Source organism: Macaca nemestrina, chromosome 1, assembly GCF_043159975.1.
Source record: "Macaca nemestrina isolate mMacNem1 chromosome 1, mMacNem.hap1, whole genome shotgun sequence".
NCBI classification, from domain to species: Eukaryota; Metazoa; Chordata; class Mammalia; order Primates; family Cercopithecidae; genus Macaca; species Macaca nemestrina.
The window spans coordinates 30,221,188-30,233,248 of NC_092125.1; the positions used below are offsets into that span (position 1 = coordinate 30,221,188).

Below are 12,061 nucleotides of genomic sequence, written 5' to 3' on the forward strand. Positions count from 1 at the left end.
CTATTTTTAAAAACTGCAATAGGAAAGCCTGTCTATTGTATTTTTTAGAAACAAGCTGGTTTCTACAATATTATTCACGTTTTGTAAACAGCATCATTGAACCTGCACATAAAAGGTTAAATGTTTGCAGACCATTCTTTTTTGCCTCAAAGATCAGAGACAAATTACTATTTTTATTTTACATTCCCTTGATGAGGATAATGATAAACAGCTGTCACTTCAGTGCTTCAACTGCAAAGAACCTTATTGCAATCCTATAATTTAAACAAAGAAAAAATATAGTCATACACAATATACATACGGAAAAGAGCACAATGGAGAATTTGGTTAGAACTGGGGTTAGAGAAAAGGGAGTGTTTGCTCTCTGCAATTACTCACGTAAAAGAAAAATTCTATTCATATGCATTTTTCCCATTCATCTTAGACATTGGTAGAAGAGGCAGTTTACTGTTTCTTTCTTTCTTTCTAAAATGAGGAAAGAAATCAAATTTGCATTCTGAACTCTGTGACTCCCCATCATGTCCACTGTATTATCAGAATTGTTAAGATTTGCATGTCACTACATGTCTGCAAGTATTTCCAAAAGCTAAGAAGAATTTCAAATTGTTTTACTGATTATTTACTAAAGCCTCTAATTCTTTTTAATGCTAAGAATTAAACCAGAGTTCTCTATTCACTCTGACACTTTGTTTTCTAATTGCATCTGGTTCCAAAAAGTGAAAGTCAGTGGCTTTTGCTTATTTTGATATGCAAAAAAGTGAAGCATGGCTAAATGTTAAGAAAGCTGTAAAATGGGGAAATTTAGTGTTTCTATATGAAAATGTGGATGGTAATATAATTTTCTTGGTGTTTCATATTCCTAGAGATGAATTTAACATGTTATTTATTCTGCTTTTCTCCTTTGACTCAATCATTTATTTTTTAAGGAATTTTTCTAGAAACTCTATGTTCTGGTTTCTTAATACCTAAGGAAAAAATTGACTTAAAAGAATATTTATCTAACATTTATTGAACAAATTTCAGTTCTCAGAGGTTGAATATATTCTTATATGGGTTGGCTGTGGTACAGATCTACATAAAGTACATAGCACAGTACCTGGAATACAATATTTGCTCAATAAATGTTCCTGGGAAGTGGTAATAGGTTTATGCTGAAATGCCATTACCTGCGACTGCTAAACACAATGGCAAAATCTAAAATCCAAGAATGTTTTAGATCAGAGAGACAAATGGAATCGTGTTATATTCCTAATGGAGGCTTATATTTCTTTATATAGAAGATGTTTTCTTCAGAAAGCTGTAGGTCATCGTCTGTTCTCATTTATATATACATATATATATATTTATTTATTTCATAATCACTTTATCATCCTCATTATCATCAAGCTGTAGTAACTCCTAACTCCTCAACTTGGAATTTCTCTGGTCTGTGGTTTCTTACAAGTAGACTTTCCTGGAGGCCCTAAAATGCACTGGAGCCTCAGAAATGTCCTCATACTATTGTCCCAAATCATGAGGTCATGCTCTCAGGACTGGGAAATGAGTTGAGCATGCATTATTTTAATGTGTTTTTTAGAACAATAGATATTTCTGAATGAGAGAAGCCTATATAAATGATTAGAACCAATTCTATCATTATTGTTGGTTTTGTGGCCCATCAATATGCTTTTCACACAAGCATATTGATTCAAAGGAAAGGCTTGTCATTTAATATCCAGTTAAGTTATTTAGCACAGTGCTATGCCTAGAACTGATTGGATGATTGAAAACCTGGCAGATCAAAGTATGTACATTTCCAAAGAAAAGTACTTCATGTCTACATGGAAGCAATAAATTATTTCCCCATTTTACATTCATAATTAAATCTTTCCAAATGCTAGAAAGTAGCCAGACCACTAGCAATAATACCTGTGTCATGTTCTGGGGCTTAGATGGTTCAAGCTGACTTGAAATGGAGACCATTTGTTCTAAATTGATTTCAATGCCAAGCCAATAGGTCAGCCCTTAATGATGAAGATGCCATTCCAGCTCAGCCTCTGGTGGATAAGCCAACATTAATTAAGTCAAGTCTCATAGTATAGAAAACAGATGCTTTTCTCATGTTGCACAAATAAATTCTTTGTGTATAGATGTGTTCTGTTTTATTCAAAGAATAACAAGTTGGAAGTTATAATTGTAAGTTTTTCACAATGGAGCCAGTCTTTAGTAGTGATGACAGAAGCATGAACTTACATAACAAATTCCAGCAAGTGCATGGAAGAATAAATTATCTTCTATATCTCTTATTTTGGCTTCAGGCCAGCCCGACAAAATTTAGCTTTGAATGTGGGCGGATCCAAATGCTGATCCATCCCAGAGCAGACCTAGAAGTGCCAGAACAATGCCAAGGTTATTTCTAATCTATAGAATCCCTGGAGACTCCTCTCAGAGGTTTACATTTGCATCGTATGTTTGGATTCAATTCTTTGGCCAGCTTGCAAATGGCTTAAGATTAGATTGTTCTCTGGAGGTATGTTGTTAGGTACACTGTTTATTTGGTTATTCATCTCAACATTCATTCAGAATTAGAATACTTACTTGCTTTCCCTAGAATGTGGCAGGCTAAAAATTGAGTAATAACTGCAGGTTCCCCCATCTCCTTTCAGAACCAGTGGATGCATAATAAGAAAAATGTTACCATCTACTGATGTAAACTCCAAGTATGCTAATCAGAAGTTGATCATCTGATAACATCTGACATTTTATTTTCTTCTGAATGAATACGAGATAATCCATGGTTTGTTTCTTTTCTTTTAGGCTGAAAATGATGAGAATGGCCAAGCAGAAAACTTTTCCATGGACCCACAATTGGAGAGGCAAGTGGAGACCATTCGCAACCTCGTAGACTCCTACATGTCCATTATCAACAAATGTATCCGAGATCTAATTCCAAAAACAATAATGCACCTTATGATCAATAACGTAAGTGATTATAAACTACCTCCATTTAACTTCTAACCCATCTGAGTGTGGAATTGCATATATTATCTTCAGTTTCTTTGTGTATTTTCTGGATAGTTGAAATACTATTACCCAGATTCATCATTTTCCTTTACACGTGATATGTGACTGACCAATGAAAGAGAACTTAGGGAAGAAAACTTAAAACTTCTAGCTATAGGACTGAGGTATTCCCCATTGGCTGTCTTCTAGAAGAGTATGAGTTTGCTCACAGTAAAGCAGAACAAAAACACCATAATCCTGGGCATCATGTAAATTAATTGCAAAACCAGCAATGAAACCAGATGCCCTGGCTCCTAGACTTCGAGATTAAAGGCAAAGGATATATTTGTTCCTATGCCTCTGCGTGTGCATGCATGTGCACACACATGTATAAAATATGTTAATATAATTATTTTCAGCTTCTAAAATCTATGGAATGCTATTTTAACCTGGGAAAGGGGTTCTTGCTTTATGCCCTTGGATTAAAAAGTCAGAGAATTTTATTTTTCTAAGGTAAGATGCTATAACCTCAAATCTGAAAGTATCCTGCTTGACTAGCCATCAATGGGTCTAAATAACCTTTTCAAGGTTACTTATGGTAGTCAAAGTATGATACTTAAATTATGTTTGATTTAGTTCTTTTGGTAGTTAACTTTTTACAGTACAAATAATACCACAAGTTATTTGAGAAATAGTCTTTTAGATAAGATAGGTTATAATGAGGTGTTTTATAGGGGGCTTTTCTGAATCTTGACAAGTGAGACACCAATAATTTTATTCCTAGTTATCTTCTAAGGACATCTTTTTATGTAATCCAATGATAAATCATGAGCATTGCTTGTAAGAAATTAAAATTGATGGCAAAGTAGTAAACAGAGCCCCAAAGTAGAATTTAGGAGAAACCTGGGTTCTAAACCTAGTTCTGCTACAAGCTCTGTTGACCTAAGGTGAGTCTCTTTCATGTGTCTGTTTCCTCCATATGTAAAATACTAATTGTAGTAAGTGTATCTGACTTAGGGATTTGTTCCAGAAGATGGTACATATGAAAGTACTGTGAAAAATATAATTGTAAGAAAGTAATATGACTGCCTATTTAAGAACTGTAAATAGCCCTTATTTATATTTCTTGGTTCATTTCAAAATTTTATTTCTAAATACGACAGTCCATTCATTGTCCATGATCTCTGCATTCCTTGACTGTAAGAAACGCCAAGCATTCATGTGAACAATCTTATTTTTAACACTATTTTCATACACATGTTTATTCAAACAAGGTTAGCTGAATGCTTTGAAGAATCAGCAAAAGGTAAGCAATAAATTAGAAATGTGCAAACTATGAAGCTTGACCAATGGCTTACTGTGTAACCTGAAGCAAATCATTTTGCCCCTTTGAGTTGAAGTCAGTCTCTTCTAAAACTACATTGAGATACCTCACAGAATCATCAGAGATTATAATAAAAGTGACTGTAAGACATTTAGAAAGATATAAAGTATTAAACAAATAGTCTGTGTATTTTTAAAAGTACCTTCTTCATTTACTTAAATGAATTCAGGTTGTTTTGCTGTGGTATATCCAGGCACTTGCTTATTTAAACATTTTCCTGATTAAGGATCATTTATCTTTTCACTGTTTCACCGAGAGTCATTAGTGCTGCCATCAGTTCAAACAGTGCTTTGCTCTGCACTATATTAAATCATCAGCACAGGAAATAGCACTTCCTGCCTATAGCTATGAGGAGTAGCTTGACACGAATTAGCTAAAAGGAAAAAAAAAAAAAAAACCCTTTTGCAAATCTATCCTACTTTCACCTTCTCAAGAAAAACATACACACATGCACACACACATAGAAAGAAAGAAAGAAAGAGAGAAAGAAAGAAAGAAAGAAAGAAAGAAAGAAAGAAAGAAAGAAAGAAAGAAAGAAAGAAAGAAAGAAAAGAAAGAGAGAGAGAGAGAGAGAGAGAAAAAGAAAGAAAGAAAGAAAGAAAGAAAGAAAGAAAGAAAGAAAGAAAGAAAGAAAGAAAGAAAGAAAGAAAGAAAGAAAGAAAGAAAGAAAGAAAAGAAAGAAAGAAAGAAAGAAAGAAAGAAATGCAGGGGTAGTTTCCCTCACTCTTCACTGGTGTGTTTTCTTGTTTAATCAAATGACTAAACCTCCACCTACAGGATATTATCCTCAGAGGTAAAGTTCTGATAGTTGTCTTGAGAGAGACCTCACATAAGAGTCGTGAGAAAGGAGACTTCAATTAAGATCTGATCTCCAAGGTCAAATCTTGAAGCAAAAACTAATAGGAATGTGGAGAAGGCGAAAGTATCATGCAGTGCTGAATTCTTATGAAATTGTGGCTATCTTTGTTTGAAATTTAACTTTTTGTATCTACCAGAAATTAGTTTTACATATCTAGAATGACTGCTTTTCTTGGGTATTATTTTATGTGCTTTTTAAACTTATATATAAAAAGGTATAGTTTTACATATAATACATATATTTTAAAATTATATATGTATAATTCTATATATGAAAAATATATATCTCTTTTATTAATGTAGTCATATTCTCGTGGCATCTTATTGTACAGAATGCCCAAGCCTATTTTCTTCATTCCATATGTGACCTGTTGAGTCCATGGAAACTGAAACAGTGAACACCCAGCGCTGTGCCATCTAGATTTTTTAATTTGATTCAAAGCGAAGAGACCTTCAAATGAAAGAACTAATAATAAAATCACAACTAGAAAACTAGTCTTTTCACTCCTAATTCTAAATTCCATTCACTTAACCCTGCTGCATCTTTAAATGAGTGTGGATCAAAAAGTTAATTGTTCTTCAGAACCAATAAATGCCTAAAACAGGGTCCTCTATTTCTTCCTGGTCTATCAAAAGCGGTGTTCTGGCCTTTCCTCTTTAAAATGGGAATGAAAAAGAATATGTTTCGGCCTTCTGAAAAAGAATATGTTTCAGCCAACGTTCATAAAGTTCAGAATTTGGTGGGCAGTTTCCTTTGAAAGTTTACATTAAGTGTTCTGCCACTCAAGTCTCCATATGGAATTGTTTAAGAAGTTTAAAGCCTAGCAATAAATGCCTTGCCTCAGACATACTGTAAGCCTTTGTCTATTGAAATGCAGCAGCTGTTTCGTTACTTAAACATACCAGGTAACAGCAGCACAAAGAAATAGCAAGTTTATGACAGACGGTTGTTCTGGACAGGCTACAGTCAAAGCGGCAGAGTTTTGCTCAGGACTTTAAAGCTAACACACACATAACACCCCATGGTAAGCCCATTTGGATGGCCTCTTCTCTGTAGCTCACCCCACCAGAAGTTCTCCATCAAAGAATGAAGTGCATCCAGCTTGATTCTAAAAATGTGTTTGGTGTGGCAAAGTGGCACATAATTCTGTTTGAACCTGTCAGCCAACCACATGTTGGATATCCATTATTTTCCATAGTTTATAAATGAAGAAATTGAGGTTCTGAGATGTTGACTTGCCCAAGATCACACAGCTGGGGGTGGCAGAGTCAAGACTGAAATCCAGGTCTTCTCATTCATAGTCTGATGTTCTCACCATTTGATCATTGGATAATGCATGTTACAGGATTAGGAAACTCTAAGTCAGTCCTCTCCAACTAGAGGACTCCTACCCCCACAGGGTATGCATGAGTTATTTTCCCAGAGGGTTAATTTTACTGAAATATTTAATTGGGATTTGTTTGAAGATGAGAAACAATGTTTTAAATCTTTCTCATATTTAAACAAACCCAGATAATACAAATGAGAATGTAAACGTTCTTAGGAATTTTTCAAAAAACCAAATTTGAAACATAGAGCCATTTCACACTGGAGTGTGTGCTGCAGCCTGCGTCCCTGGACCCCTCTGGAGGTCCACATTTACCTTCCTTGGCCATTGGCATTTTGGTGGAAAATTAGTAACATGTGCCCTACTTTCAAAACTTGCTGTAACTTTAATGCATATGAAGTAAAGTGTTATTTTAAATGTTCATTATTTTAGGGGAAAGTACATCTTAAATACCAGAGCTTTATCCTGGCACTTAAAGCACTGATTTGTTGCCATCGGTCAGGAATTCAGCATACTGCTCAAGAAAAAGATCACGACTAGGACTCCATAAGCCCCGCTCTCCTCTCCCCTGCCCCCACCTCCCATCGTCACTCCCTGCCAAGGCTAACACTATTCTCTTTCTTAAATTATAGATTAGTTTTACCTGTTTTTGCACTTGGTAATAATATACTATATGCCTTTTGTGTCTAACTTCTTTTGCTTAACATTACGTTTGTGAGTCAAAGGATGTTATTCTTTTGCTTAACATTACATTTGTGAGTCAAAGCACTTTTTAAAGCAGGAAAACTTCCTTGGTCTTTAGCAGAATTAAATCCCTGGGAAAAGGAAAGGAGGACTAAGTAGATATGAGAGAACTGTGAGATCTCAAACAATCACAAAATTCTAACCAAGCCCCCTCCCCAAAACTAAACAAAATTAAACTTCTCAGTTACATTTTAATACATGTTTTATGTGAATGAGAGGTATCACTGTGTTGCATACTGTGACCCTCCAATTCTAGAAACAAAGAGATTTTAAGGAAATGGTCTCCTTGGTAACTGACCTGTAGGAAACTATAGGAAAACCCTAGAAATGTCTCTTCTATTTGTGAAGGATTTAAAATGGTCTCAGTCACAGCAAAGAAGGTTTAAGATCCAAATACATTATGGGTTGCTAGAGAAGGGTTAAAGTAAGAGAGGAAAACATGTGGAACATTTTTAATGACCTCACATTCCTTTACACTGAGCAGAGCGACATGGTGCAGTAATGCCTGTTTATCTAGCCTAGAGTTTGAGCTGGAATGAGGTTTCATGTGTGAGAACTTTTACAAACCATACAGAGATGTATAGGTTATAAGGTGTTATAATTAAAAACATAAATATTATTTCAAATCTCGAATTTAAGTATAATCACTTTGTTATGTTCGGTGAAGTATTTTGTAAATGCTATCATCTAAAAGGGATTCACTTGGCCCCTAACTGTCATGCAGAATTCTTGATTTAAATATTTGTACCACTGGCATACAGACTTCTCAGAAAGTCCCTGAAGTGTCTGGAAACTCCCGGAAGTCCCCCTACCTTCATTCCAGACTCCAATTTTAGTGTCACAAAGTTAGGTTAGCAGAAGGAGATAAGAGTCTCTCTAAAATTTTGCTTAAATGCAAAATAAAATGTTAATCTATATGCTGTATTTAGCTGTCGCTTGATACCTGTACTATTGCAACAGCTATCTATTGTTCTCCTGTCTCGATGTACCTAATGCCAATTTAGCCTATAGACAGTAAAAATCACAGCATTTTTTGGAAGGGGTACTAACTGTCTGCTAGGCATCATGCTAGACAACTTATATTCATTCTTTCCCTTAATCCTCACAACAGTTGAGGTAGCTCTACCCTTATCCCTGTTTTACAGATGAGGAACCTGAGATTCAAACAGTTTGCATTATTTGCCCAAGAACAGTAAGTGTTAGAACTAGAACTTAAATCCACAGCCTGTGCTCTGAATCCACTGTATTGCATAGCAGGCAAGTTCCAGTGTGTCATAATTGATGTGGAAGATTCAAGGCACATCTTTGGTCAGAATGCTGAAACAGACCCTTATTTTACTTCATGGTTTGACAGTTGATTCTTAATTCAGCTCTGCTTTAAATCTATTCTTGGAAGAATCTTCTTTTAAATTGTATTTAATAGATTCTAAGTGATATTCCAGTAATACGTAAAGTTTCTAAAGAGTTTAACCCAACCAATGGTCAATGCCAGGAAAATTGTCTGGTTTTGAGTTTTGAATTGCACCATGCATCCAAGTGCATATACACACCCAACAGTGGGAGATTTGTGCAAACATCCATGATTCCCTGCATACCTGCAAGTACATTTAGAAGTGAATGCATCTTTAAGGAAGGGAATGAAATATTCCTAAAGCCAAATTTGCTGCCTTCCCTCTAAAGCTGACTTTCTTTTCTGATGTTTGATTTTCTATTCTCCCACTCACCCAAATGTCAATACTTGAGGTGTCTTTGATTGTTCCTTTCTTCCTTACCCTTCACATCCCAACAGCACCAAGTCCAGTTCATTATTTCCTTATAATGTCATTATATGTATCCATTTTTTATACTACTGCATTATTACTAAATGAAACCTTTAAAATCTTATGAATGATCTACAATAGCCTTCTAACAGATTTCTTTATTTTCACTACCACCCTTCCAAATTCTTTTTCAATGTTAGCCAGATTAATTTTCCTAAAACTCTCTTTTATTGTTTCACTTACTTGCTTAAAAGCTTTCGATGGCCCCTCATTGCCAAGTGAATAAAGTTCAAACACTTTTCCTTGACATTCAAGGTCTTCACATCTGCCCCAGGATTCCTGGCCAAACTTACCTTCCACAATTATCGTGCATAAACCTCTACTCCACCAGAGGGTTTCCTAAATACATCTTGTGTATTAGATTACTTCACCTTTGAATCACTCTTGATTTATAAAATATGTACAGAAAACACTTTATTTCACCACAATAAACCTTTGCTTTAGCTGAATTTTTTGATTAGTAGAATTATTTACATGTTTTGATGCCTTTAAAACATAATGAAGCTATGTGTTTTAGGTTCTTGTCATCTCCAAATTACAAATTTAACCATATCCTAGAAATTTTGAGCATCTGACAGCTATTCTGTTATCTGCCTGATTTTTAACAATTAAATATATGTTTGCCTTTGACCTTTCTTAAAGATATTCATGAGTCTAGATAAGAGTTAGCTTTCTCATGTAACAGAGAAACTGAAAAATTCAAACTGGTTTATTTTTACTAGGCTTAAGTTAATTGCTGCACCACTGTAAAATAATGATGCTTAAACAAAAATTTACTTTTCTAAGCACTCAATCACAGTGAGATAGTGCGGTAAGGGAACGGGCACTGGACTTCAAGTCAGAAGATTCTGGATTCAACTGAATGCTGTGTGACCTAGCGCAAGATACTTAAATTCTCAGAACTTGTTTCTGTATCTATAAAACTGAAATACTAATACATGTTTCCTCAGTGTGTGATGAGAATTGTCATATAACTTGTGAAGCCACTTGGTATATACCATACTTCATCGATTCTCACATTCACTTCTGTTTATTTAATATTTCTGAAATGAAAGTGCATCTTACACTCAATGGCATCTTGACATCCTGTCATAGTTTGATTGGTGGTATTTTGTTTTTTGTCTTAATAGCACATACGATAGAAGTGTTTCTTAAAATCACTGGTGTCTTAGAGTTGATGAGATACAGTGGCCGGCGCTCCCACCCTCAGTGTTGTGCACCATATTCATCCTCTCCATTTTCATCCTGCAACAAAATGCCTCTCCCCTGAGACTCCCACACAGTGTTCACACTTTAGTTTGTTTTTATATATTAGCTAACTATGTAACCTCATGTCAGTCCTCATCACTGTTAACTAACTTGTATTGTAAACTTCTGGAAAACAGAGTGCATCTCTTTGAGTTGTTTATAAATCAACCTGCATAGTTATATAAGATTCTGTATTTAATAAATATTCACTTACTGGTGCTAATTTCACTTTTGAGACAACATTGAAACTTGGCATCTCAGTAATTTTCCAGTGATTTTGGTAAAAGCTAGGGAAAGGACTGCGAATGCCAAGGAATGGAAAATGTGTGATTACATAGGTTTCTTCACATCACTGTTTTCTGTTGAAAATACTGCTGCTTACCTCATAGTACCTTCCCTCTTCTATAAGCCAAACAGCTCCAGACAATACTGTGACATGCTCACAAAGCCAGCAGGCCCTGTTCTGCTGATGGTCGGGTTTGGCCTTCTTCTACTCATCTTTATCATCCTTCAGTGTCGACAGTCAGAAGACGGAGGGAAACTGTTACTGTCACCGGTACTGGGGATAGAGACAAAATAAAAGTAAACAGATGCTTGGTGCTTCACTTTTGCCAGGGCAGACTTTGGTGGACTTTGTCCAGATTGTGCCACAGCCGTGTTTCTACCTCCACTCAGTCATTCATTTATTCCCATTTATATTTCTCTGTGGTGATCTGACAGGTTAAAGATTTCATAAATTCAGAGCTCCTAGCACAGCTGTATTCTTCAGAGGACCAAAATACTCTGATGGAGGAATCTGCTGAGCAGGCTCAGCGCCGGGATGAGATGCTACGAATGTACCAAGCCCTAAAAGAAGCCCTTGGGATAATTGGGGACATCAGCACGGCCACCGTGTCCACTCCGGCACCCCCTCCAGTGGATGATTCCTGGATACAGCACTCTCGCAGGTAAGAAGATGGCCCCACAACCCCAAGCCTGCCACGCTTGTCTGATATTTTCTGAGAGTGCTTTCCTAAACCAAGATGGAGCTACAGAAAAAAAGGAAAAGATATTTACATTCAGGAGTACGGATCAGATTATACTAACTCCCTTCAAAATGCAGCACAGTGCATCCTCACGATGGAATGTTATATAGTCACTAAAAAGAACAAGACAGTTCTACTAGGCCCTAAAATGAAAAGATAATCCAGTTAATGGGAAGCTTAAAAAAAAAAAGGAGGTTGTAGGCTGGGCACGGTGGCTCACACCTGTAATCCCAGCACTTTGGGAGGCCGAGGCAGGTGGATCACCTGATGTCAGGAGTTTGAGACCAGACTGGCCAACATAGTGAAAAACTGTCTCTACTAAGAATACAAAAATTAGCTGGGGGTGGTGATGCACGCCTGTGATCCCAGCTATTCAGGAGGCTGAGGCAGGAGAATTGCTTGAATTCAGGAGTCAGAGGTTGCAGTGAGCTGAGATCATGCCACTGCACTCCAGCCTGGGTGACAGAATGAGACTCTGCCTCAAAAAAAAAAAAAAAAAAAAAAAAAAAGGCGGTTGTAGAACACTGTGTTCTATGATATACAGAAAAGCAATTTTTATATATAGAGAGAAAATATATACTTATAGAAATGTAGAATACAGTTTAAAAAGATGCACAAGAAACTTCTATGGTTGTTTCAACAGAGTGAAGGGGTAGGGAGAGGAAAACTTAC

The 12,061-nt window shown here is 36.1% G+C and overlaps 1 protein-coding gene across 8 annotated transcripts in view; it reads left to right on the forward strand.

Annotated features, from left to right (window-relative positions):
• LOC105484426 (dynamin 3) overlaps positions 1 to 12,061 on the forward strand; it is a 564,467-nt gene that overhangs the window by 522,557 nt on the left and 29,849 nt on the right. For all 8 annotated transcript variants that reach the window (XM_071069595.1, XM_071069603.1, XM_071069594.1 and 5 more), the window contains 2 exons: positions 2,797 to 2,961; positions 11,085 to 11,311. In XM_071069595.1, coding sequence (XP_070925696.1) covers positions 2,797 to 2,961; positions 11,085 to 11,311 — 392 coding nt within the window. The remainder of the gene's footprint in view (positions 1 to 2,796; positions 2,962 to 11,084; positions 11,312 to 12,061) is intronic.